Source organism: Argentina silus (assembly GCF_951799395.1).
Source record: "Argentina silus genome assembly, chromosome: 5".
Lineage (NCBI taxonomy): Eukaryota > Metazoa > Chordata > Actinopteri > Argentiniformes > Argentinidae > Argentina > Argentina silus.
Genome location: NC_139659.1, coordinates 2,743,768 through 2,771,634, shown reverse-complemented (window position 1 = coordinate 2,771,634; position 27,867 = coordinate 2,743,768). Strand labels below are relative to the sequence as shown.

Sequence of the window (27,867 nt, the reverse complement as noted above, 5' to 3'; positions counted from 1 at the left end):
TATTGTTGATAATAAACAGCAGTGTTTCTGCAAATAGGTCCAGAGGCGAGACGAGAACAGCACACACACAGCCAGCTAATCGTCCGCTCCTGTTGTTGCGGTGTGTTTTTCAACTTGCAGTCCTGTTTTCAGAAGAGACCAAAGACCGCTCCACAGTTCCATGTCAAGTTGGCTAGCACTGCTGGCTAGCTAGCTAGCTAGTTGGACCTCAGCCGTTTATGGATTGACAGCAGGGCAAGCTCGTTTTCTCGTTTACCCGAGTAAGAACTGGGCGACGAGTGTCATTGGATTGCTAATAGACCTCACATGGGATTGATTACGAACTGTTCATGAACCAGTTGGACAAAATATACCGTTTACGTTGGGAATATAGCCATTCAACTGGCCCCGCGACACAGAGTGTCGAGTTGGAGTGACCGACCGTCATGTATTTTTTAACTGGCTGGCCCCGGAGGCTACTTTGTCCCCTGAAAAGTGAAGAGGAACCGTTTCATATTCAGCCGAGCTCCCAGAGGTTTTACTTCGCCGTGTTGTCAGAGACTCAACTTAGCGTCTGGTTCAGTCGGGTAAGCGAGCGAGGAGCCACCGGTGACCAGCCAGGCTGGTTAGCTAACTAACATGTTGCTTGTTAGCCAGCTCAGCTTTGTGTCTGTGCACTTTGGTTGCCGCGTCACCGACTTTCACTTGTGCATTTTCACAGCTACATCTGACTTTCTCTGGCTAGCTATCACATCTATCACATCTAGCAAGTCCTGCTAGATTCCTGCAAAACAATCATCAGCCATTTCATGACATGACAACAGAAGTTCGTCCAAACCTAGGATAGTAATGGTTGTGTGGGTAGCTAGTAACCCGAGTTGTTTATTAAATCCTTGACATGGCGAAGACCATCTCGGTCGAAACTAACTGAAGTCAAGAGCTTAGTTGTAGATGACGACAATAATGGTATTTTGTATGATGTTTGTAACGTCAACTGGAAAAACTCTGGTCCTCAGCCAATGAAGCAGTACATTTTAATTTCTATCACTGGCTCACGTTCTGATCAGGCTTGAGGGAGAGCATTGTTATGTATGTAGTTAGTATGTAAATGACACGTCCCCTGTGCGTAATGCTACCTATTCACATGCGTAATTCGTGTCCCTCCTCTCCCATATTCACTCCAGAGACTTGTCTCATGACAGCACCTGTTGAAACCCCTGGCCTGAGGACGGTGGCGCCTCACACTGAAACGCTATTTCAAAGGTCAACCTCAGCTTACGGGCTTCTTATGAAAAACAACTCTACTTGCTTTTTGTCTGTCGGTGCAACTGAAGAAAACAGCGATTTAGACATGGAAATGACCATTTTGAGTATGTTAAGTATCTCTCATGTACACTTAGGCTACTGTACAAGGAAGAACTCGCTTCACGAGTTTACTGTGTTATATGTTATGATGTCATAATACTATCATATTATCATAACATCTACAAAGCTGTCAGCGTTGGAATTAGAATTTGAGTGCGGTTGGTTGTAATATACCAGTCGATGTATACATCTAGGTCACTACCGGTAGGCCTATTTATTTCTCTGTCCCACAGGAAAAACCCTGTTGTGCTTCCTGGCTCTTTTCTTTCCCCCACAGTTTCCTGAGAATGTAAACGGGTGAATGAACAGGATGTCCAGCAAAAGTCCTCAAGTCCGTCCCCCCGTCCCCCCGTCCCCCCCCATACATCTGCTACATGCCTTAGTTTTAAAGCTGGCAGGTCCATTACTCTGCTCACCCACAAGGGTCAGCCAGTGCTGCTGAGATCTGATCTATAAATCAACTCACAACTTCAATGACCGAGCTTTCGTTGATCCATTTAATTCAAAGGGCTAGCTCAAGGGCTAGGTCCTTGAACCTGCCCAGCTTTCTAACTGGGATAATAGAATATGCCCTTCAGCAGCCCTTCTTTCCTTTAGAGTTTCAGTTGTTCGTAGGTTGGAGTTCATGCATGTAAATAATAGGCTCTGTCTTGGCATGTGGCTGCAGAACCCTGCTTGTCCCAAGGCTGTGTTTTTGAGATGCCGAGGGTGGGGTGTAGTTCATTGCAGTTCGCAGAAAGAGAGTCTCAGATTGTAGGGTCATGTGGAATGAGTAACAGAGGAATGTATATTCTTTTGTGTGATGTCCTCACTTGAACTGTGTGATTGTGCAGTCGGCTGGCCGTGTCACCTGCAAGTGGAAATACCACCTCATGCATCATGAATGAAACGCAGGTACAATGGCACAGCCTGCTGTCAATGGACCTGACTGACCTGAATCTGCAAGAGAAGTGAATCTAAAGCGTCATCATGCAGGCGTTGACTGGGAGGTTTCCTTGCACGCCGCAGGAATATGTGGTCCCTCCTAATGACCTCTTCACCCCCACTACACCCCCCTGTACAAGTTTCTCCCCTGTTAATAAAACAAACAAAAAAAGTCCTTCTTTTAGCATTGTGACTGCCAATGGCCCCTGGTCTGAGCATTGATTACTTTATCTTATGATGATAGATGATTCACTTACTTAAACACATGTATTTGCTGTAAGTCGCTTTGGATAAAGGCGTCTGCTAAATGCCGTAAATGTAAATATACAGTTCCGCTGTCATGGTGGTGATGGCAGTTAGTCCTGCTCTTGAAAAAAACAAAAACAACCGCTGATTAGCTCCCGACAGGTATGTTTCACAAGGTGCACTCAGCTGTTCCACTGCTGTTGGTCTGCTTCAGAGGATTGAGTAGGTGAGGTTTGAGTGTGAGGAATACAGGGGTTGCAGAGTCAGAACAAATACAGATCCTTCGTCTAGAAAACAAAAGATATGGCTTTCATTCGAGTTCATCCATGGGTACGGATTAATTTAGGACAGTTAATTTCACTCTTCATTCAGCACCGTCTACTTAGTTCATCACATGAGGCTGCTACATTAAGGTGATTGTCGTACAACAGAAAGGGGGGGGGGTTTCCCCAAGGATGTTAACGAGATAATAAACCTAATCGTGTGTGTGTGTGTGTGTGTGTAGGGGTATTTCCCTTTCTTGAGTAAATTACCAGCATCTAGGCTTTCATATAAGTCTGATTCATGTGTTACCTCCTCGTCATGATGTCAGACCTTCGTGCTAGCAATAAAAGAAGGCTCTAATTCTCTTATGCTCCTCCTCCTCCTCCTCGTATCCTCCTCCTCCTCCTCCTCCTCCTCGTATCATTCTCCTCCCTCCTGCTCCTCTATCTCCCCCCCCACCCCCAACAGGACCCTTCTAATCCCATCACTCCTCAACTCGGGCAGGCCAGGCACTATCTGTAATCCGTGTAAAGGGGCAGCTTAGCCATGTAGTCATTCTGTCACCCTGCCCTTGCCTTCGTTCTTGGCCTGGCCCCGTGTGTGGGAAAGGGGACTCCAGGAGCGCAGGGAAGGGATCGCTGGGGCCGCTACAGTCCTGCAAGTTCCACTGGGACTCTTCAATTACACAAACGTTGTACGATGGGGTTGTTATTGGGGAATTTGTGGGTCGGAAGGTCCGTGGTGTCTAATCAGGGTTTTGAGAGGCCTCTCGGTTTCAGATTACTTTTAAACAGCTTAGGGTAGTTCAGAGAGGCAGCTCAGTGCAGGGCTGTTTATTACTTTTTTTTTTTTTTTTTTTGATTGGTTTTGTGATTCCCACGCAAAAATGCCTTACCCCCCCGCCCCCCTTCCCCCCCAGAGGAAGGTAGAGACATCACCAGACACGTAACTCTACCTCCCACTGCTAAGGTGTGCCACTGTTGATGTGCCAGTGATGCTGGCATTCATATCATACGCCCTAAACTCCTACCTGATATGTCTACGATATGATATGATAGCTCATCATTCCCATCCTGACTGTAGGATCCTCCGAGACCTTGGCGTGAATGACGTCTTTTTGAAGTTCGGCCCTTGGGCTTATCCTCATTAGCCTTACTGCTTGACCTTGACTGAAGAATAGGGTTGCATGGGAGGGGGGGGGGCTTCAAGGGTTACCCCCTCTTCACCCCCCTTCCCCGCACCTACCCCCCCACAGACAACAAGCTCCACAGGGGCAGTTACAGTATGACTACGGTGCCTGTCCCCACCCCCGCTCTGTTAGCGTCGGCCATTGTAATGGTAATATCGCGTGGCAGGCTATCCAGCCTCGTCGGCCTCCCTGTCCTCCTCTTCATGCCCAGTGCTCCATGATCTGGGCATGGCCTCCCAACACACAAGCAGAGGCCTGTCCTCCAGCTCAGTACTGTAGATCCACACTCACACACACACACCTCTCACAGCAGTTTTCCTTGGCACAGTTGGGTTTAAATTTTTTTGCAAGAGGAAATAGAAGGGTAGAATGTAGGCCCTGGTCTCACATTACAATGAAGGGGGAGGCCATCCAGAGTAGTCTAGCTTCAGTATTATCATATAATTCTGTGTCTTACCCTCTAGCCTAGTGTTGTGTGCTTTGCCTAACGGTCCAAGTGGAAAAAGTCGGGAGCAAGAAGGTTTCCTGCTTAAAGAGGCGAGGCTGAGGCGAGGCTGAGTCTTGGCGACAATCGATTGTTTGCCTCCTGTCTGCCTCCCTTCCTGTTGAAGGAAGCTAATCGTATCGATACAGAGGGTTGCCAACAAATCATCTTAACACTCAAGTCCTGTTTGAATCACAACGCCAGAGCAGAGATTTAGGATGTTCATTGCGAGGCCCTCTGATGAATTTTCTCACATATTTCACGGGCGCACCGTGTCCTGTCGAAGTCAGAACTGCTCTGAAGCTGTAGAATTCAACTTCGATGAAGAGCCGTTTTGCTGGGAAAGCACACAGGGATATTTAGAACAGGATTAGGTTAATGTCCTTTTGGTGAAATTGAATTGAAATGATGATTACCTAAGTGATACATGGGCCTGCTTCAGCACAGTGCCCAGGTTTGGCTCTCTGTCTGTGGGATTGAGAGGGAAGCTGTTCTACTACAGAGTTGATGGCCATTAAGCCCTGCACTCATACGGCAACCGCTGGGCTCTCTCATCACGATTATAGTGGCTTTGTGGTGTGTGTGTGTCGGTGTGTGTGCGTGTGTGTGCGTGTGTGTGTCTGTCGGTGTGTGTGTCTGGGTGTGTGTGTCGGTGTGTGTGTAGGTGTGGCTCATTTGCACATTGGAACGCAGATTTTCTAAGAATCAGTTTAGCTGTGAGAGCGTGTTGTTTTTCATATTTTTTTCTGTTTACAGAAGCCAATGTAAAACCGAAAAAAGCACGGCTTATGTAACATCTTTGTGGAATTTGGAAGGGAATCAATTGGATTGATTACCTCTCTCTCTGGCAGCAGGTTGCTGCGCCCAGACTGTTCTATCAGTGGAGCAGAGCTGGCTGTGATTACAGGAACAGCCTCTCCATCTGAGTCTGAGGCCATCCAACTAACTCCAATGTGAAAGGGAGAGAGAGGGTGCCAAAAAGTGTAAGTTTTTAGGACTCATCAACACGAGAGTGCAAAGCTCAGGAGTGATTAGAGCTGTCTCCAGCAGTGTTGTTATTCCCCTGGCAGTGGCCCAGAGGTGGAGGGAGCATTTTGAAGAGTTTACAAAGTAACTTTCCTCAGGCGCCCCCCCCCCCCCCTCCCGTGTTCAGTGACTAACCTCCCCCTGCTTCCCCTGGAGAATACGTCAGGTGGCACCTGCCCCGGCTGCTCCCTGCGCTCCTGTTCTGACACGACCTGACGGCGTGGTTACATGCATGTGGAATGTAGGCTTCATCTCTACATGACCCCCTGTGTGACCCCCCCTGTGTAACCCCCCCTGCAGTGTTACTGTTGGGGTGACATGTCTCATGGGCACAGGGTCATCTGTGTGAAGGGTCGGCCCAGCTGGTAAGATCGGTTTTACCAAGTGGCTGTGGTTCTCTCTCTCTCTCTCTCTCTCTCTCTTTCTTTCTCTTTCTTTTTTTCTTTCTCTTTCCTGTTCTCCCTATCTCTCAATCTCTCAATCTCTCTCTCTCTTTCTTTCTTTCTCTTTCTCTCTCTCTCCCAATCTCTCAATCTCTCTGTCTGTCTCTCTCTCTCTCTCTCAGAATCATGTAGAATTAAAGGCTTGTGCCCTCCTTTTCGAGACACTGCGGTGTGTTTGTTGGCCCAGGCAGCCCCCCCCCCCCCGCTTTCCTCTATATTTGCAATACAACGCACATGTGGTATAGCAAGGGGTCTGGTTGTGTGATGTTTTTTTCCATGTGATGTTATGCTATGCTTCTAGAAGCAGTTTCACACAATGGTCTTGTCTGATGTCTAAAAAACAAATAACACCCGAACCAGGAAATAGAATGTTCACGTGTAATGGAATGAAAGGAAATAGAATGTTCACATGTGAAGGGATGCTCAAGGGTCCTGGTCTCATTCTCCCCCCCCTCCCTCTCTCCCTCTCCCTCCCTCTCTCTCGCCCCCCAGCCCAGTGTTCTGATCGTGAGCTACATTGAGTCGGTGAAGGCAGCCAACCAGTTTGGGTTCTATCAGCAGGCAGAATGGAAGCCCGACGATTCCATGATAGCGGTGGCGGTGAGTAATACAGTTCTCCTCTCTCTCCCTCCCTCCCTCTCTTTCCCCCCACTGCGTTATCACGGTGCTCCTGCAGGCTCTTTATCTTGTCCTCTGTGGGTTGCCTCTGTTTGGGTCCCCAAGGGAGGGTTCAGTGGGTTGCCTCTGTTTGGGTCCCCAAGGGAGGGTTCAGTGGGTTGCCTCTGTTTGGGTCCCCAAGGGAGGGTTCAGTGGGTTGTCTCTGTTTGGGTCCCCAAGGGAGGGTTCAGTGGGTTGCCTCTGTTTGGGTCCCCAAGGGAGGGTTCAGTGGGTTGTCTCTGTTTGGGTCCCCAAGGGAGGGTTCAGTGGGTTGTCTCTGTTTGGGTCCCCAAGGGAGGGTTCAGTGGGTTGTCTCTGTTTGGGTCCCCAAGGGAGGGTTCTGTGGGTTCGGTTTAGGTCGTTAGTGTGGGCCACTGCCTCGTTTCCCCTGCAGTGAACACAGAGGATCTGAGGAGCTGCCGGCTCACAGACGGGAGGAGACCGAGACCTTCAGCCAGTCCTGCCATGTGAGAGAGATTTGTCTGTCTCTATCACCGTCTCAGTGTTCTTATAAGACAGATAGGCCGGGTGGATTGTGAGGCGACTGGTGGGAGAGAGTCTCAGCAGCACCTCCCGAGCTGCAACACTGAGACTCCCTCTGACAGCTGCTGATCTCTTTAAGCTCCTCTACTGATTAACAGAGTTTACCGTCTCAGGGGTCTTGCTGATAGGGGGTCTTGCTGATAGGGGGTCTTGCTGATAGGGGGTCTTGCCATAAGCTCTGCTCTTGTGAGGGGACTGATGGAAGACAGTCTCAGTCTTTCTAAGACCAGCAACAGGTCAATAGTAAGTGATAAAGGGATGGATGGATGATAGATTGTGAGGGGACTGGTAGACTGGTAGACTGGTAGACTGGTAGACTGGGACTTCCACCCCCCCCACCCTGTCACACACACAATAGATAGATGGATGGATGGATAGATAGATAGATGGATGGGTGGATAGATTGTGAGGGGACTGGTAGACTGGGACTTCCACCCCCCCCCCACCACCCTGTCACACACACAATAGATAGATGGATAGATAGATAGATAGATAGATAGATAGATAGATAGATAGATAGATAGATAGATAGATAGATGGATGGATGATAGATTGTGAGGGGACTGGTAGACTGGGACTTCCACCCCCCCCCATCCTGTCACACACACAATAGATAGATGGATGGATGGATGGATAGATAGATAGATAGATGGATGGGTGGATAGATTGTGAGGGGACTGGTAGACTGGGACTTCCACCCCCCCCCACCCTGTCACACACACAATAGATAGATGGATAGATAGATAGATAGATGGATAGATAGATAGATAGATGGATGGATGATAGATTGTGAGGGGACTGGTAGAAGACAGTCTCAGTGTTCCTCAGACCGGCAGCAGGTCAGTAGGAAGTGCGAAGCAACAGCGCGCTCCGTCACTCTCGTGAAACCCTGCCATAAACACGGTTGCCGCGGCAACGAAGGCCGTCGCCGCGTCGAGGACACAAGCACTTACAGTAGCCCGAGTGTACGTCTTAAGTGTGTACGTAGTCAACCGTTCCTTCCCGCTGCTCAGCTCCTCACAGGGTGGAAGCGGACGTGGTCACAACACCAACACGGCCTTCTGTTTGTCACGACGACGGCCGCGCCGTAGCGGGACGTAAAAAAATTTAACTTTTGTTTTGTGTGAGAACCCTTTACCCAGTTAATGGGCCACGCTGGCGCTGTTAGCGTACGCGTGAACAACGATTTGACGGCCTTCATCTCCATCTGGTAAAATGACCTTTTCCCTGGTAATGAGAGAGAGAGACACAGACACACACACACACACACACACACAGAGACACACACACACACACACACACACAGAGAGAGAGACACACACACACACACACAGAGAGAGAGAGACACACACACACACACACAGACACACACACACACACACACACAGACACAGGCGGTAGAGTAGGTGTTGTTGATGATGTTGTTATACAGTTCCATAGCTAGGCTCAGGAGCGTCACGGGGCTGACCCTTCCTCCTGCAGGCTGGGCCCGGGGCCTGTGTACTATAGTAGGAGGGGATTAGAGCCGCATGAAAGGATCTGGCAACCTCAGCTATTCTGAGAGTGCTGCCAGGAGAGAGGCACACAAAGAAATGTGTAGGATGTCCAGCTGTTTATGTAAGCCCTCTCCCTGCGCCTGTTTCTCTCTCGTATCGCCATTATGATGATTCCCAATCCCTGGATTTTGACGTGCGGAGTGTGGAAGTGGCTGGTCCGGGGGCCAAGGCCGGGTCGGCCCGGTCGGCCCGGTCTTCCTATCGGGGCCTGTATGAGCGGAGCAGACGGTGACCCAGCCACACAGAGGAAGGCTCTGCTGTCACAGGTCACAAGGCTTTGGCCTCAGAGTGGGACATTACTCCTAAAGATCCGTGATGGGGTTAACTGTGTAATCCCATCTTCATGTTAACTGTGTAATCCCATCTTCATGTGCTGCCAGGATGAGAGAAAAGCTTATTTGGTGAAATCAAACGCGAGCCGACTATTCTTTTTTATTTTGTTATTTTTTTTAATTTTTTTGCCTACCCCTCAGGCATGTTAACATGTTTGTTTGATTTTGGTATGGATTACAAAGAATATTTTTATCAGCCAAATGCAATTTAGAAATCTTTATGAAGATGAAGGGGATAAAGAAACACATTGCCTTAAAGGAAGTGTCTCTCTTGATACTTGCTTGGCCTTAATCGTTCCCCAAATGCAATTATGTAACGGGTATGGATGTTTTTTACATTTTTATTACTATCTTTTGAAATTGGCGAGCCTCATTAAAGTTTCCTGAGATGGACTATTTGCAGACAAATATTGGCTTTTTGATGTTTTCGTATTCATTTAAGGCTTCTCAGTTAAGGGCTTGGAATGAGTTTTAACTGCACACGACGTCTGCTACGTCCACTGAAGTTTTTAACCTGTCCTGTTTCCAGCTGAAAGCGGATATCTCTGGGTTTGGGGAAGCGGGTCATAGTGCAGATCTGATAGGAGAGCTCATTGTGCTGGTGTCCATTGTGGCTCATTGTGCTGGTGTCCATTGTGGCTCAGTTTCTGGTTCCATCACAGTTGCATTATTTATGTCTAGTAGACACGGTCTACTGTTGTTCAGTGCGACCATTGGCCCAGCTATGCAGCAGTCAATAATAATAATAATAATAATAACGTTTATTTACAGAGAACCTTTCAAAACAGAGTTATGAAGTGCTTTACAAACATGCAGATAAAACAGATATGCAAATAAACACAAGAATATAGGTAGGAAAACACAGCAAAACACAACACATGAAAAACAATAAGGGCAGCAGTTAAAGTCTAGACTTTCAAAATGTGTTTGAAGAAGAGATTTAAAAGAAATCACCGTTGGTGAAACGGTGCTCATTCTGGTTATTGGACCTGGTTCTGGAAAATGGTCAATAGTAGCTGGATGGCTCCTGGCTCAGCCCAGACTTTAATCACATACAGAGAAATGTCACTGCCGTGTGCTGTTGGTCGGGGAAGCGCCTGAACCTTATCAACAGTCAGACAGAGGCCTTCCTCTTCATCCTCCTCATCGACATTTACCCGTCTAGCACACACACACACACACACACACACACACACACTCCGGAGTTCCAGACGGCGGCGGCGGCTGTCATTGTCGTCGTTCAGTATGCCAACGCCACCGCTGACCCCGGTCAGCCACTCCGAGCAACCCGAGCCCAGTCTCCCGGTGGCTGTCGTCACGGCAACAGGAGCCGGGTTTCACAGGTGGGGGGGGGGGTCGATTTCAAGGGGGGCCTGGGTACACGCGTCACAACAGACCTGGCAGGGGAGGAGGCATGGACTAATCAGACGGAAGGCCAAGAGACAAGGCCGCCTGCCAAAAAAACGCTGTCTCGTTTACCCCCCCCCCTAACCACCCCCCCACCCCACCCCCCCCCCAAGACATGCGAGAGGATCACACGGTCAAGCATTTTTTATTTTTTTTGAATCGCGACTTGGAATATTAAGCTTCCTAATCACAGCTAATCCTCCCTAAGTCTCAAATGTGACTAGGGCAAATGTCAGTGCGTTGCTAAAAGCACCGAGACGGCTGTAACTCCTGCTAAGATGGAAGCGGTGGTGGATAAACTCCTGCAGACATTCGTCAGGGTTCTTCCATATGTTACTTAGTCGTACAAAACCAACTGTTGCTGAACTACAGTTTCAGAGGCTGCGGACCTTTCTTGGCCAAACTCCCCAGCCTGTTGTCCCGAGCTGCAGGGTCGCTTTGAGCCGCAGGGCGAGGCTGTTCCAGTCCTCTGGTATTTTTAACCTCTGCACCTGCTCTCTGTTGTGTTTGGCTGTTTGTGCCCGATGGTTTTCACAGGCACATTCGTGGCATTCATTGATGTGTACTTTGGCTTCTCGTGAAAGCAGCCATGAGGTTGATCTGAGGTTGGCCAGGGGCTGGAAGCTAGGACGGGTTTGAGGTGAGCTTCCTCATCAAAATATTAAGACGGGACATTCTGTTTCAGTTTGGATAAGCGGGGTTCTATCCAAGGAATGTAAGAGTGGCACGGTGCCACTGTGTAAACAATACAAGGCAAATTAAACTGCATTTAGCAATGATAGAGTAACTGTCTTTGATTGCCAACGACACCGTTGTTAAAAACAAAAGTTAAAGCGTTACGATGTTCCTCAGTGTATTCAGCGTTTTAGCTGTAGTTTTGGTTTTGATAATGCAGTCCAGTGCCATACTGTTGAAGAGTCCTGGGCAGAACCCTGGATAAGAATAGGTTTTCTTGGGTTGGTCTCACCCAAGTTTCTCGCCAGTTTGTTTTGACCCCTGAGAGCCCTGTATTAGAGCTGCGTGTGCATGATGTCTTCAAGGTCGGATGTTGTTTTGGGAAAAACATCCAGGCCTACACCCCTGTGTCATGTTGCCTGTTTCTGTGTCCTGGGAATTAGTAGCAGACTCTCTCGGGAACGGCCCAAATGTTTGACAACACAATCACAGGTCTTTTAATTTGGGCTGTTTTGCTTTTTCTTTTAATCTGTTTTGATATCACAATTGTCCTTCAGACGTAGTTGCATTGCTGGTTGTGGTGGTGTTGTTGACCACACGACAGTCACCCCAGTCACCATGTCTGTCTCGACCCCTGGTGTGCACCATCGCACCTACAAGAATGGCCAGCAACGTCTTTCTTAGTATCAGTAGGGACAGGACAGGCAGACGTCTTGTGAGTTATCTCCAACTCTATCGGAGTTGGTGAAGATCACCCAAGAGGTGTCCCTCTGAGACTCTGTTCACCGTTGTCCTCTCTGCTAGCTGTTGTCCTAGAGGGTGCATTCAAACCCAGGAGGTGGGGTATGTTACAGAAGTACAAAATGATTTCAAAGGCTTAAGAAATCCCCCAGTTTAAAGATGTTGCTGAGCCTTTTAGTCCAGTGATGTTGAGCTCCCGAGATTCGTCTGGATACCCCTGTAGATCACAAAGCAGCTTTGCAGTATCTAGCTTTCAATCGTTGCAGATAAAACGTTCCCTGAAAACGATCAGTTCCGCCTCCTGAATAACCGTCTGCCGAAATAAGTCTTCATGCGCACGTCCTCTCTTAAGTCCCAGGCGATTACTCACTTTGATACTCAGATTTAAGGATGCTTCATTTGCTTTAGAGCACTTTCGCCTTTTTGACAGCTCATTCTCCTCTTCGTCTTTCTCTTGGCCTGAGAGTCTCGCGTCTCTTCTTCCCTCCTTATGTGGTGAAGTACGTGGTTTCCTCTCATAAAGACCTTTCAGAGCTAAAATATCTGCAGAGAGGTTGTTTTCATTCTGAGAAGGCTAGAGAATATGGGCTTATAGCTACTGTAAGTCTCTGCTTTGCTCAGACCTGCTCTTGTTCTGCCTCCTCCGTCTCTCTTATCAAGAGAATCAAAAAGAGGAAGAATGTAGAACCCTGTAATGTGTCGGTAATGGTGTTGACAGTAATGAAGATGCAATCATTGTTGTTTTGCTGACAGTTCAATCCGCACGCAAAGGAAGTGGACTGAAACGGAGATCTCAATATGCAGTCGTTATGTCTGCAAATGTCTGTTATCTTTCAGGCAGAACTTGATGTGCATAGCCAGCTGGCTGTGATGTCACGGTGTGTTTGGGTATTTCCACCATAAGGTGAGAGGGAAAAAAAACAGCCGACTTGAGATGTTTTGTCTGAATATCATGTGGAGTTTACATTCCAGTCTTATAGCATGAGACCGAGGCTTGCAGCTATCCAACCCCCTCCCCCCCCCCTTACTTTCCCACTCTCCGCCAGTAGACAGTCTTAGATACACTTATATCATTGTACTTTTCTGACCATTCCTCTACTACGACTATTATAATGTTCTGTAGATCCAGCCTGCTCTCCCCTTGGGTGTCTTCCTGATGGTTATTTGCCTTGAGAAGGCTGGAAATAAAACTCACATTTCCTCAATCCCTTTTAGTTGAAGCGTAGGGACGCAGGGACAGGGCGCTCTTAGAAACCCCTAATTGAAGGGGAGCAGACCACATCTCCCAGCAAGCACAGCTGTTCTCCAGATGTTTGGCCAATGTTGCCGGTCAGAGCCTAACGTAATCGTCCCAAGCCAAGGCTAGCTCTATCTTTAGGAGAGAAAACAATGTGTGCGTGTGTGGGGGGGGTGGGGTGGTTTGGGTGGGGAGATCTGGGAGGAAGGAGTTCTTCTCTGAGGGAATTCTTCTTGCTGTTTTAATTCTTTTTCTGTCAAGGCCACAGTGTTCTCTCCTTCTGACTCTTATAATGGGACCACAGCTTCGCTCATGAAACAGGATTGTCAAAGAGGGTACAGACCCAAGAGGGTTAATGTAGACATAGTTCCTAGTATAGTTCCTAGTTCTTAATCTCAACTTTACCAGTTTCGTTCAAGATATAACCCAGTCTGGGGGCGCTTAGTGGCGTAGCACACTAATGCGCTTACCACGTAATCACAAGGTTCCTGGTTCGATTCCAACCCTCGACATATCTTGCATGTCATCCCTCCTCTCTCTCTCTCCCATCCTTCCTGTCAATCTCTACTGTCTCTATCCCAATAAAGCAGAAATGCCCTAAAAACATATATATATTTTTTTTTAAATTTAAAGATATAATATATAACCCAGCCATATAGCCTAGTATACATGTACTGTAGAATGAATTGTTAGACTACGAGGTGAGCCTGGAAACTTTCTGATGACTGAGCGAATGGGTCTCAGATGAGGAATGGTATCAAACACTTGTGTTAAACGGACGTAGCGATCTGTCGTCACGTTATTGAGAATGTACAGGATTTAACATTTAAAGGCAGCTGTCTTGTATTACATCCAGGTCTTTCCAGGTCACCGACTCACCTAACCAGTGCTGCATGTCGCATCTTGGTTTAAAGGGACACTTTTTTTTACATCATATTAGCCAGTTTACCACAGCGGGTCTTGCTGTGTGGGGCTTACGTCTCGAATGAGACTGAGTCTCCTGGGACGACATCATTGTTAACATTGATTTGCTAATGAGCGTGCTGTCACCATGTCTGTCTCAACCCCTGGTGTGCACCATCGCACCTACAAGAATGGCCAGCAACGTCTTTCTTAGTATCACTAGGGACAGGACAGGCAGACGTCTTGGTGTGAAGTTTTTTTGGACTAAACAGTAGCCTAGTTGATTGATTGATTTGCCAGAAGAAGGCCGTGCACTCTGAAGCCACTTAAGATGATTTGGTGTTTGGATATGATTTATACGGTGAAGCCTGTTTCACTTCTACATGCCCGTTTTCTGTTCTCTCGCCTTTCTGTAGAAGTGTTACCATGCATTCGGTTACTGTGCCTTCTTCTTCTTCTTCCCACAGCACCTTGTTACGCTTTGATGTTCCCTCACTTGGGCTGAAGGTGTTAATTTACGTCTTTTTCAAAGAAAGGCTGAGAACAGGTATCTGGCTCTCCTGGACCTCCTGGAGAGGTGGCCTTCCTCTCAAGTCTCCCCCCCACCCCCCTCCCCCCCTTATCTGCCCAAGGGGAACAGAGAACAACGCTTCCTCTTTTCTTTTATGCCTTAATGAGCCTCTGACTCAGATAGAATACAACCCCTTTGAAGGTAGTCACAGATTTATTTGCCCCCCCCCCCTCCCCCACGGATCTCTGAGACACACACACACACACACACACACACACACACACACGTCTTCATTGTGGGTGAAGTGTTGTGGCTCTCAGATACGGGCTAGTCGTGGGAAATCGATTTCGCCCCGGAGCGGCTGTGTCACGACGCGTCGCTGTTCGACTCAACGACAGGAATGTGCTTCTGAGGCCTCCGGCGAGGGGCGACGTCGTGTTGACTGTTGGCGTACGCTGGTGAAAAGCGGTTGCGTCGAGATCGCGGCCGGTGTTTTGTGTGCGAGGCATTTCTCTACAGGGTGCTCTTGGCAGCGTCTCGGCTAATGGCAGGGACCTGAGAGCGGTTTCACCCACGTCACCCAGCTGTGCCAACCCGAAGAAAAACAGGAAGAGCAGACATTGCATGACCTTTTTCAGCTCCGGTCGTTCCAGCAGCATTCTTTCTTCTGTCTCGACACAAAGACAAAGAGAAAGCAAGTGTGCGTGTGTGTGCGTGCGTGTGTGTGCGTGCGTGCGTGCCAGGTCTGTCCTTTATGAAGTAGCTCCCAAATAATCACTGCCAAACCCCTATTGTTTTCTTTGTTAGAGTTATTATCTATGTCTAACATGCATTTCCACGGTTTCAGTTTAACCAGGCTCCAACTCATTGTTCCAGATGCAAAGTGTTTGGATTAAGAGAGACCTTTGGTTCTTTCGGTTAGGGTTAACCAGGGGGGGGTGTCCATTGTGTCTGAACAACATTTGTATCGGGGCATCGTTCACCACCACCGCAGTCTCCAGACTGACTGGTAAATTAACACAGCTGATAATATCTTGACAAAGCCAGGATTAGCCAAGTTAAATATTTACGGCTAAATCTTTGAAATCGACTGTTCAGACGTCGTCCGTGTTTTGATGGAAACGTTGGACTTCTACTGTTTTGTCAAACTGTTCTATAGTGAGTTTCATTTTGTGCCCAATTTCATGAAAGTGAAATTGACTTTCCCCATAGATCCCCTCGGCTGCTGGCTCAGAGATGCTGCCTTCCTTCCCACTCTGAGGAACTGGTAATAAGTGGGCCATTGGAGAGGACCCTGCTGTGAGCGTGATGAGCACTGCCCTATATATAGTCCAACTCTGAATTTGATGAAGTACTTTATTCTACAAAAAAAACTTTTTTTCTTCTTTTTTTTTTTTTTTTTTGTGAATACTCAAGCGTAGCTCACAGTAATACTGGTTTGTGTGACTTTGTTTCAATTCACTTTTGAACCAGGAGCTGCAAACACAGGCATGCAGTCACAGGCATGCAGCATTGTGTCTCCTGTTCTGTGATGGTCGACACACCCTGAGACTTGAACAGTAAAGTTGGCCGCTCTCTAGTCACAACTCCAGAAAGGCCTTTTCTGATAAATACTGGGCCTAAGCCTCCAGAATGAAACTGGATGGAGTCAGATAGACACACCGTCTGTCCATTTGCCTCCTGTCACCTAGGCAACAGCATCCCCGCTTTCGCTCACGTGGTCCGGAGGGTGAATAAAGTAGTCCGAAACGCACAAGTTATGATGGCTCATTTTGTAGCCAATCAAAGTGTTGATGTAAGGTTGAACACCACATAGAACACTTGGGGCTCCAGGTGGTGTTCCAGTGTTCTGGAATTCTTTGGCAGTTGTTGAGTTAAAGAAACCCACTTCATGCATTAATGACAACGAGGCCTGGTGATCTGACCTGCTGTGACACCTCCGTTCCCTGTTCAGTTATCCATGTACCACTGCCAGCAGAGCTCCCTGGGCCTCCGTACCATTTATTGGCAAATCTGTCATGGTGCTGTGGCTGCCAAAGAAATTCTGGTGCAATTGCTGCAGAAATATTCATATTCAGTACATATATATTATTATTATTTTTTTCTTAAATTGCGTTTGAATGTGTTTTATTGTCTGCTGTTTCAGGCTGCTCATCTCTGCAGCACCTGTAACTCATCTGAAAAGGACATCTAGATGAATGAGCGAGCTTGTGGAGTCAGACACACTTGGCTGCGAGGCCCGCGGCCTCTCACACTCACATCATCATTTTCACGGGAAAAACAAAGACGTCCTCCATCCATCACTCCTACGTAACGAGATGGCCATGTCTATATTTCTGGATTCAGACCCTGCGTGTCATCCAGCGCCCGGAGGCTGGTGGTGGAGGTCGGGAATCGGAGGACGGGCTCTTTGTGATGAGTGGAGCGGAATCCGGAACGGCGTGCGTGTGTGTTTGGTACCGTTCCTCATTCCGTTCCACGTATTACAATGAGCCCGTCCTCCCGACGTCTACCTCCACCAGCCTCCCCTGATGTCGACAGGCTGGGTTTTGCAGAGCAGAAGTGGATGTGACCGGAAGCAGAAGCTGCCACCAACGAGGATCACTCTGACTGCTGCTGCCCCCCCCCCCCCCCCCAGTCCGATGTCTCTCCCCCCCCCACCCCCCCTCCCTGCCGGGCAACGCTATAAGCAGCATGTGTTGCTTCCTCGGCACCGAGGGCTGAACTCACAAGAAAAGTTCAGACGCTCTGCTCTCTTCCAAAAATATGTCCCTTCTTTTTTTTTTTATGGCTCTCTCTCTCTTTCCTTCATTCCTTCTTGTTCCACCCTCTGTGGTGCCAGGTTCGGTCACACCAGACTCCCCATGTTCAACCCCCCCCCCCCCCTCTCTCTCTCTCTCTCTCTCACTGCTTTCTATGAGTAATGCTTGGCTTTTTTAATGGTTTGGTTTTGCACACTCTATTCAAAGCTATTTGGATTATGGCTGTTCTGTTTATGTTCCGTTGTTGACTTGGGGCCTAGTTGTTTGCTGACAGTTTGTTTGTTGTTGTCGCCGTTGTTGTTTTTTTTTCCTTTGTGGCAGTTGTTTTTCAGTTTCTCTTTGGCTTTTCTCTCAGATGGTCTCTCCCCCCCTGGCATCGTCCTAGTGTTGCTAGTCTAAATCCAGCCAGGCTTTTGCTTGAAATGCCATGTGTAATTACAGCTTAACTTCCAGAGTTTTAACTCTCCCGCGTCACCATGGAGACGGGCGTTTTTTTTAATTGTACAGTTCCGATTTTGACTACTGTCTCTCTCTCTTCTTTTTCTGCGTCGGATGCGCCGCAGAAAGTTTTTTGGGCCGTGAAAGCCAGTCAGAACTTGAGGAGTTTCTTGTCTTCTTTCATTCCTTCTGTGTGTGTGAGAAAAGCCTTTGTTTTGGTACAGTAGCTCCACTGTACGAGCTCGACATCTAGTCATTCTGTCAGAAACGTTTGGAACTTGCAGAAGTGTTTTTTTTTTTTTTTTTTAATTTACAGTTTCACTTCAGCAGCAGCTGACGCACTGTGAAGAGTGCCAAAGAATCCTTCCCGTCCATCAAGTCTGTTACATGAGTTGTTTGTGTCTTTAAGGAATAGGCCCACATTTACATTTACCTTTAGGACATTTAGCAGTTGCCTTTATGTAAAAAAAAATACATTTGTTTAAGTAAGTGAATCATCTATCCAACAGTCATCATAAGACTAAGTAATCAATGCTCACACCAGGGGCCATTGGCTGTTGTAATGCCAGAAGCCTTTTTTTTTTTTTCAATTCAGCCTGCGTGTACACGGCAGGTCCACTCCTAATGAGTTTAGCAGAGCCCCGTTCTGGCTGCGTGTTCCCCGGGTGTGGGACTTTATGGCCAAAAGCACTCAATGCTCCATCCTGAATTCCAGCATTTGTTGCTGTGTGAATTGGTCCAGTTTCTCCCTCCATTGTACTGTATTGCATCAGTCCCATGGCTCTGGCTCGCCTCGGCTGTGGAAATGTCAGGGGTTACTGGGGGTCGCGGGGACCAGTTAGTGGAGAACAGCCAGTCCCTGTTTAAACCGTACAGATTACACATCATTTAGGCTACTGTGTCAAGTGTTGCGAAAGCATCAGGCCTCAGGCTTTCAATTCAGCTGCAGCGTCTTTAGCAACTTAGTGTGTGTGTGTGTGTGTGTGTGTGTTTGTGTTTGTGTGAGAATATCATCTTGTGATGTTCGGCGAGAAAGTCAGGAACTCTAACTGTTCATCTGTTTACAAGGAAGTGTACAGAAGGCCTTCAGTGTCCTCTGAGAACAGGCCACTGCCACTGTTTTTCTCTAGCAAACCTCCCTTTTCCAGGTAGAGCTTCCCCTCTCATCTCTCAGCGTCTTCTCTTGTGCCCTTGCAGGCGAGGCTGAGAGGACTGAAAAGAAGCTCTTTCTCTCTCTGATAGTAATGATGATGCGTCTGAGCTGCAGTGACAGGAGAGAGGTTCTTTGTCCAGAGCTGCATGTAATGATACACCCAACCACAGTCCCTGATGGATGGGACTTTATCTCGGGCATGACCACGTCATCCTCATTAATTATTTCTCTCTTTCTTTCTTTCTCTCTCCCTCCCTCCCTCCCTCCCTCCCTCCAGGCTGCCAATGGATACATCCTCCTGTTTGATGTGGTGGGTGGTGGAGAGGACAGATACCTCTATGAGCCTGTCTATCCCAAGTGAGTATTCAGCTCCTTCCTCCTCCTCTGCCTGTTTCCTCCTCCTGCCTGTTTCTTCCTCCTCCTCTGCCTGTTTCCTCCTCCTGCCTGATTCTTCCTCCTCCTCTGCCTGTTTCCTCCTCCTCCTCTGCCTGTTTCCTCCTCCTCCTCTGCCTGTTTCCTCCATCTCCTCTGCCTGTTTCCTCCATCTCCTCCTCCTCTGGCTGTTTCCTCCTCCTCCTCTGCCTGTTTCCCCTCCTCTCTCCAGGGCCCTGCGGTCGGTGGTGGTGGGGGGGGGGTCAGCAAAGGTCAGCCATGTAGCTCACAGCAGCGCTCACAGCAGAGTGCAGACGAACCCCAGCATCGGCACGCCATCCCCGCTACCGACGGGCGCGGAGGACACCGGTTGCGTTTGTAATGCCGTGAAGGGCTTGGCGAAATGCCAAGACTAATTAGATTAACAACTAATGCTGCATTACTCAACCACCTCAGCCCCTCCCACTGCCATAACAAAGGGCTCTCTGTGTCATCATCATCACCATCACCACCACCACCGCCAGCCTGCAGGTCTCTCTGTGTGAGAACACACACACACACACACACACACACACACACACAGATCCCACGTGAACCCAGGCAATCACAGCCTAAAGCCAGGGCTTCCCCCAGCCTCACAGTCTGGTCCCTTGTTCTGTTAGCCACAGACCTTCATTAAGCCTGTATGTTTCATATCTGACACACAGACCTTCATTAAGCCTGTATGTTTCATATCAGCCACAGACCTTCATTAAGCCTGTATGTCTCATATCAAACACACAGACCTTCATTAAGCCTGTATGTTTCATATCAAACACACAGACCTTCATTAAGCCTGTATGTTTCATATCAGACACAGACCTTCATTAAGCCTGTATGTTTCATATCAGACACACAGACCTTCATTAAGCCTGTATGTCTCATATCTGACACACAGACCTTCATTAAGCCTGTATGTTTCATATTAGACAAACAGACCTTCATTAAGCCTGTATGTTTCATATCAGACACAGACCTTCATTAAGCCTGTATGTCTCATATTAGACACAGACCTTCATTAAGCCTGTATGTCTCATACCTGACACAGACAGGAAGCACACTGTAGAAGAGGACATTTCAGAGATGGTCTCCTGTGATACCGGCGTCACTCAGACTGCACAGCGGCCTTTAATTGACCTGTTTACGTGTGTGTGCGTGCGTGCATGTGTGTGCGCGTGTGCGTGTTCGCTCCAATGAGGGCATGCCTGTACACAGCCTGCCCCGCGGCACAGTGCGATGTAGCCGCTGTGTCAACCAGCCCCCCCACCCCCTCTCCACCCACACACACACACACAAAGCCTCTCTCCCGCCTTGTTCTGCCAGGAAACACATCAAAGCATAGTGAGCGATCTTGACCAAGCCTGGACCTGCTGAGGAGACAGACAGCCCACCAGACAGCCCTTTCTCTGACTCTACCTCCTGTACCTCGGCGGCGTCATTATTATTATTAATAATAATAACAGATGCATTTATTTTGTATAGAGCTTTCCTCTGTACTCAGACGCTACATTCCATGGAGAGAACAAGCATTGATGGATCAATAAAAAGTCAACCAAAAGCACAGCCAGCAAAAACAACAGTAGAAAAAGAGAGAATAGTCAGATTAAAAGCGAGTTTAAAAAGATGGGGTTCGAGGGGTCGTTTATTTTCCTTTTTGCCGAGAGCGTTCCCGTTGTTTGACGAACCCACGCGTTTGTGCCTTTTTCATGTTAGATGCATTTGATATGGTAACGAAACACCGTCTGCTACGCACTAGATGTTCCTGGTGAGATGATCCACGTGTCTGCTGCCTTAATGAACCACATACATTGTGGTGGGGCTGGATGTGAAATGCTTTGGATGAATTAAACTTTGTCAAATCAATCGGTGTACACAGTTGTTGTCACATGACAGGGTTGATTGCTGTAAGTCGTGGCTGTAACACCACAGCTCAGATGGGTTCCATTTGAGTTCCTAGGCTCATGCTGTCAATTGATTTTCCTGAGTGAATGTGTTGATTTAAAAAAAACAAAAACAAAGAAAAACAGATTGTGACCTAACAGCGATATCTCTCTCTCTCTCTCTCTCTCTCTCTGTCTCTCTCTCTCTGTCTCTCTCTCTCTCTCTGTCTCTCTCTGTCTCTCTCTCTCTCTCTCTCTGTCTCTGTCTCTCTCTGTCTCTGTCTCTCTCTATCTCTGTCTCTCTCTCTGTCTCTCTCTCTCTCTCTCTCTCTCTGTCTTTCTCTCCCTGTCTCTCTCTCTCTCTCTCTTTGTGTGTGTGTCTCTCTCTCTGTGCGTGCGTGCTTGCGTGTGTGTGCAGAGGGAGCCCCCGTGTCAAGGTCACCCCAGGTTACAAAGAAGAACAGTGTGCCCCCGCTCTCGGTTTGGAGATGAAGAAGCCAGTGGACCTGGAGGCACCTATCACCAGGTACAGTCTAACACACACACACACACATATAACACACACACACAACATAGAAATCTGTTTGCTGAGGACACACAAATGTGTGTAAACACAAACGTCTCTCGTTAAACTGAGACAACCATCATAAATTCAGTTTTGTTTTTCTCCTCCCCGTCTGGTACAGTGCTTTCACCCACGTTGTACATTTTTGCGTGTACATCTATATTCTCCCACACCCAGACCCATTTTGTGGCTGCAGCAAAATTGCATAACTGCATGTGGCTTTTCACACATTTTTTTCCCCCCCTGTCAGGCCCTGTGGACTCAGAGTAGAACATTTGGATTCTCTTCCTCCTCTTTTCTGTCTTTTGTGTCTTGCCAAGGCCTGGGCTTAGGAGATGCTCGAGGTGAACTGAGCAGCTAAGCCCCCAATTGTCCTGCTGGCTTCGGAAATCCCATTCTCTAGAGATGGAGTGTCCTGTACCGTGCCAAGCCAAGCCAAGCCAAGCCAAACCAAACCAGGGGGTTATGAGTTAGGCCACCGGTTGGCTTTCTGCTAAACCGTACTGCACATTCCTGCCCCACTCCCCCGGGGTGCCAGGCTCACTCTCCAGGCGCAGCAGACAGAGGAGGGGAGGGGAGAGGAGAGGAGAGGATTCTTTTTTATCTTTCTCTCTCTCTTTCTCCCCCCCTCTCTCTTTCTCTCTCTTGTTCTTTCCACTATCTCTCTCACTTTTTTCTCTCTGGCTCTTTTTCTCTGTTTTCCTCCTCCTCCATTATCAGTCGTTCTTCCCCTCAGCCTTTGTTGTCTTCTCACTTGACGTGTTTCTTTTTTCAGTTGCTAACTATCTCGCTGTGCTGTCATTTTCTACCCTCTTCTTCTCTCTCTCTCTCTCTCTCTCTCTCTCTCTCTCTCTAACTCATTATTTTCTTGCTGGCTTTTTTCCCGTCTCTCCCACCGTGCCTCTCCTCCTCCCCCTCCTCCTCCCTGCTCTTCAGAGATGACAATGAGCGGGAGAGTGGTTTGAGTGATAATGTTGTAATGCCTTTGGTGCTTGCCCTGGGCACAGTGGGCAGAGTGGGCACAGTGGGTGGGAGCCTGGTGCCTCCTCTGTAAACCTGCTGTGAGTGTCTCTCTGTGACAGAGCCCGGGCGCTCAATGTCTCTCTCTCTCTCTCTGTCTCTTCTCTGCTCTCTCTCTCTCTCTCTCTCTCTCTCTTCTCTGCTCTCTCTCTCTCTCTCTCTGTCTCTTCTCTGCTCTCTCTCTCTCTCTCTCTCTCTCTCTCTTCTCTGCTCTCTCTCTCTCTCTCTCTGTCTCTTCTCTGCTCTCTCTCTCTCTCTCTTCTCTGCTGTCTTTGTTTCTCTCTCTGTCTCTTCTCTGCTGTCTTTGTCTCTCTCTCTCTTCTCTGCTGTCTTTGTCTCTCTCTCTCTTCTCTGCTGTCTTTGTCTCTCTCTCTCTCTCTTCTCTGCTGTCTTTGTCTCTCTCTCTCTCTTCTCTGCTGTTTCTGTCTCTCTCTCTGTCTCTCTTGCTCCGCCTAAGCCCCTGCTTTGTGTCTTGGTGACAATAGGATGCTTTTACATCTTATTGCTGGTACGCACACACACACACACACACACACACACGCAGACACACACACGCACGCACGTGGAGACATTGATGCCTGGTACTCACCACTAGATCTACACTCACAGCTGGACAACCCCTCAGTAGCTAAACAACACAAGAAAATCTGACAAATTTCTGCTCTTTTGTTCTCCGCCCTCCCTCCCCCTCTCTTTCTCTCCCCTGCCCTCCCTCCCTCCCCCTCTCTTTCTCTCCCCTGCCCCCCCTCCCTCCCTCCCTCCCTCTCTCAGTATGCAATCTCTTCAGGAGGACCTGTTGGTGTCCACGGCTGACGGCTACCTTCACATCCTCCACTGGGACGGAGTCAGCAACGGCCGCAAGGCCATCAACCTCTGCACCGTGCCCTTCTCCCTGGACCTGCAGTCAGCCCGCGGTCAGACCCCCTACTCACCTCCTGTACCCTGGACCCTCTCCCCCTCTCACCTGTACCCTCTCTACCCACCCCAGCTACTGTAGGGGTACCTGACCTACCTGGCCCTGACCTGACAGCCCTCCCACCACCACCTCAGCTACTTACTGTACCCCCCCTTAGCCCCTAGCCTGGCCTGACAGCCCCCCCACCACGACTCTACACCCCCCCCACCCCTTAGTCCCTGGCCCTGGCTCGTCAATTCCCGCTGGGACCATATATACTGTAAAAATGTATGCACTCACTGCAATCTAAGTCGCTTAGGATAAAAGTGTCAGCTAAATGGCATATATTATTATTATTATTATTATTACCTGCTGTACCCCTCCTTAGCCCCTGGCCTTGGCCTGACTTCATGTGTGTTAATTCATGCTGGGTGGATGCGTCTATGATGTTGATAGGTGTGTTTCTGTGTGTGTTCTGCCAGGCGGCCCGTCCCTGGACCTGGAGGGGGTCCATATCCGGGACATGGAGTACTGTCTGACCCTGGACGGCTTCTCTGTGGTTCTGGATGACGGCCGGCTGGGCTTCATCACCCCTGTGGCCAGCAGGTTCACCGCAGACGTAAGAACGCTTCCCTTCACCTCTCCAGCGTGTCCGTCTCATGCTGAGGGTTCTCCCCAAAGAACGGTAGACTGGCGCTGTGCCACGCTGTGAACCTGGCGGTGCCTCGATGTAAACATCACAAGACAACTTAAAGCATATATTTAGGAACGATAGAGTAACTATCTTGGTTGTTAAACTATCGTTGTTAAAAGCGAAAGTGAGAGAACCCCGTCACTGGTTAAGCTGATGCGACTGTATTCCGGGAGTGTGTGTGTGTGTGTGTGTGTTTGTGTGTGTAAACAGTGGAGTGGCCGAGGTTAAGGTCAATGATGGTGTTAGTGTAAATGTCACAGTGTTAATGTCACAGTGGTTTTTTCTCTCTGAAAATGTCGTCTGTGTGCGAGAGAGTGGAAGAGTGAATAGCTGAGGTTTGTGTGTGTGTGCGTGTGTGTGTGTGTGCGTGTGTGTGTGAGAGAGTGGAAGAGTGAATAGCTGAGGTTTGCGTGCGTGCGTGTGTGTGTGTGTGTGCGTGTGTGTGTGTGAGAGACTAAGAGGTGTTTTTCTCCAGCAGCTGCAGGGTGTCTGGGCAGCAGATGTGACAGACGGCACGTGTGTGGCAGTCAACAATAAGTACAGACTAATGGCCTTTGGCTGTGCCAGGTAGGTGGGGGTGTGTGTGTGTGTGTGTGTGTGTGTGTGTGTGTGTGTGTGTGTGTAATAATCTATCTGTCTCTGTTTATCTTGTGTGACTGGTGTTTGCTCGTCAAGGAGTTGTCATAGATTGTGCAATCTGCCAGCTTGGCAGAAGACAGTACTGCTTTCTCATCCACTTTATCTCTCTCTCTCTGCCTCTCTCTCTCTCTGTCTCTCTCTCTCTCTCTCTTTCTCATCCACTTTATCTCTCTCTCTCTTTCTCTCTGCCTCTCTCTCTCTCTTTCTCTCTGCCTCTCCCTCTCTCTCTCTCTCTCTCTTTCTCTCTGCCTCCCCCCCACCTCTCCCTTTCTTTCTCTTTCTGTATCTCTCTATTTCGGTATGAGACACACACAGCGTCTCCCTGACTGCCAGTGTGACCCTGGAACCCTTGATTGTGTGATTAGCATTCCTGTGTCAGATAGAAGGAGACCTGTAGTGAAGATATCAGAGAGGGAGGGCGGGGGAGGGAGAGAGAGAGAGGGAGGGCGGGCGGGAGGGAGGGAGGGGGAGGGAGAGAGAGAGAGAGGGAAGGGGAGGGAGAGAGAGAGGGAGGGAGGGAGGGAGAGAGAGAGAGGGAGGGCGGGAGAGGGAGGGCGGGAGGGAGAGAGAGAGGGAGGGCGGGAGGGAGAGGGAGGGAGGGAGAGAGAGAGGGAGGGAGGGAGGGACTGAGACTGAGTGACATTTCATAATGAAGAGACAATGAAGGACTGGGCTGCTCAGGTGTCCTTAATAATCTTTCATCTTCATGTTAAGTATTAAACACTTGCTCATGCTGCATTCTTATTGCAGTGGATTATTGATTAATTCAAATGCCATGGCAACCTTCCGCTCAGTTTTCCTCAGTTGTTTTTGCCATTAAACATGAACGACATTTCAGCATTTTAAAGTGAGTGAGGATGGCATCAATAGTTTATTGTTATTGTGGTGTTTCATTGACTGAGTTGTTGTCTGTGTTTCAGTGGGTCAGTGTTGGTGTACATGATCGACTCCACCACAGGATCAATGCAGCTCTCTCACAAGCTGGAGCTAACCCCCAAACACTACCCCGGTACGTCCCCCCTCCTCCCCCAAACTCCCCCCTCCTCCCCCAAACACTACCCCGGTACGTCCTCCCCCAAACACTCCCCTCCTCCCCTCTCCTCCCCCAAACACTACCCTCCTCCCCCAAACACTACCCCGGTACGTCCTCCCCCCCCAAACACTCCCCTCCTCCCCCAAACACTACCTCGGTACGTCCCTCCCCCAAACACTACCCCGGTACGTCCTCCCCTCCTCCCCCAAACACTCCCCTCCTCCCCCAAACTCTGGTGGTTTGTCTGACTCAGATTGGATTTACCATAAAAAGAAGTTTCACTAGACAGGTTCTTTTGGAGATGGTTTCGACCACAGAAGTTCAAGCGGTTTTGTGGTTTCCTCTTAAACTTGCATCAGTGACCAGATCCACCACTTTGTGGTACACTGCTGCCCCCTAATGGCAATGTGTGGTACACAATTCATTCTCATGTCACTGAGTTTTCTAGCTGGTATTTTTGCCTTTCACTATGGTTTTATTGGGGGTGTTTTTACGGTTTCAACACTGCCCTGTCAAACTAACTGGTATTTCCCTCTCCTTTACACTACATTTACATATAAGTCATGTGGCAGACGCTGTTACCCAAAGCGACTTACAAGTACATTTGTCTAAGTAAGTGAATCAACTATACATCAGTCAGCGTAAGGAAAACCTTCCATAAGAGCCATCGGCAGTCACAGTGTTGGAGAAAGGAAGTTAATTGTTTTTTATTTATTTATTTATTCCGGTAGTAATTAAGTTCTGGTGGTGTGTGTGTGTGTGTGTGTGTGTGTGTAAGTTGTTGTGACTAAAGGTTTCCTGTCTCTCTCTCTCACCTCAGACACTTATAACAAGACGGGCCCGGTGAAGCTGATTCGCTGGTCTCCCGACTACAGTGTTGCTATGGTGACGTGGGCGTGTGGGGGGCTGTCCCTCTGGAGCGTGTTTGGAGCTCACCTCATCTGCACGCTGGGGGAGGACTTTGCGTGAGTGACACACACACACACACGTGTACACACACACACCAAGTACTGTCACATGCACGTACACACACACACACACCGAGTACTCTCACATGCACATGCACGTACACACACACACACACACACATACACACACACGTAAAGCTTGGATGTGTTGTCATCACAAATAGCCCAACAAACATGTATAATAACCTCTCTTCTGTTCACTCTTCCTCCTCTCTCCCCCTCCTCCTCTTTCCCCCCCTCCTCCTCCTCTCTGGGTCTCAACTGCAGGTATCGGTCCGACGGCACCAAGAAGGACCCTATAAAGATCAGCTCTATGGTCAGTCCCTTTTCAACTCAGCCACCTTCCAGCTGGATGGATCCTGTACGGGTTCATGTAGCGCTGCAGAACACAAAGTCCCAAAGCCTTAACTCACCGTCCTCTTCCTCCCTGTCCCCTTTAGTGCTGGGGGGCCGAGGGCTACCACCTGTGGGTGATCCCCAGCAGAGAGGAGCGCCCGGGGGAGGTGGCGGTGGAGGGGGAGGGGGAGGAGGGCATGGAGACCCCCCCACCGCCACCACCTCTGACCCAGCAGGCTGGCATGCTGCAGTTCCACTTCATCAAGAGCGCCCTGACGGTCAACCCCTGCACGGTGAGCTCCCATACGCACGCACGCTTATACACACACACACACACACATACACACCAGGACACACACACACAGACACACACAGACACATACCAGGAAACACACATACACACACACCACACAGGCACACACAGACACACACCAGGACACACACACAGACACATGTGTATACACATACTTACTCATCTGTGTTTACATATACATATATACACACACACACGCTGCACTTCTACTAACATGTCATGTTCCCCCTGCAGAGTAACCAGGAGCAAGTGCTGTTGCACGGGGAGGACCGACTCTA

The 27,867-nt window shown here is 48.8% G+C and overlaps 1 protein-coding gene across 2 annotated transcripts in view; it reads left to right on the top strand.

The window, feature by feature from the left end:
- The window catches only part of ric1 (RIC1 homolog, RAB6A GEF complex partner 1), a 37,987-nt gene continuing 10,120 nt past the window's right edge, over positions 1-27,867 (top strand). The window contains exons 1-12 of one of the 2 annotated variants that reach the window (XM_083669504.1): positions 1-566; positions 6,413-6,520; positions 19,113-19,192; positions 21,545-21,652; positions 23,483-23,625; positions 24,089-24,225; positions 24,779-24,867; positions 25,860-25,948; positions 26,793-26,937; positions 27,208-27,256; positions 27,381-27,569; positions 27,824-27,867. The exon at positions 27,824-27,867 is cut by the window's right edge and continues 169 nt beyond it. In XM_083669504.1, the coding sequence (XP_083525630.1) occupies positions 426-566; positions 6,413-6,520; positions 19,113-19,192; positions 21,545-21,652; positions 23,483-23,625; positions 24,089-24,225; positions 24,779-24,867; positions 25,860-25,948; positions 26,793-26,937; positions 27,208-27,256; positions 27,381-27,569; positions 27,824-27,867 (1,322 nt within the window). In that variant the 5' untranslated portion in view covers positions 1-425. Of the gene's footprint in view, positions 567-6,412; positions 6,521-19,112; positions 19,193-21,544; positions 21,653-23,482; positions 23,626-24,088; positions 24,226-24,775; positions 24,868-25,859; positions 25,949-26,792; positions 26,938-27,207; positions 27,257-27,380; positions 27,570-27,823 lie in introns of those variants that run through there. The other variant, XM_083669503.1, reaches the window with a different exon arrangement.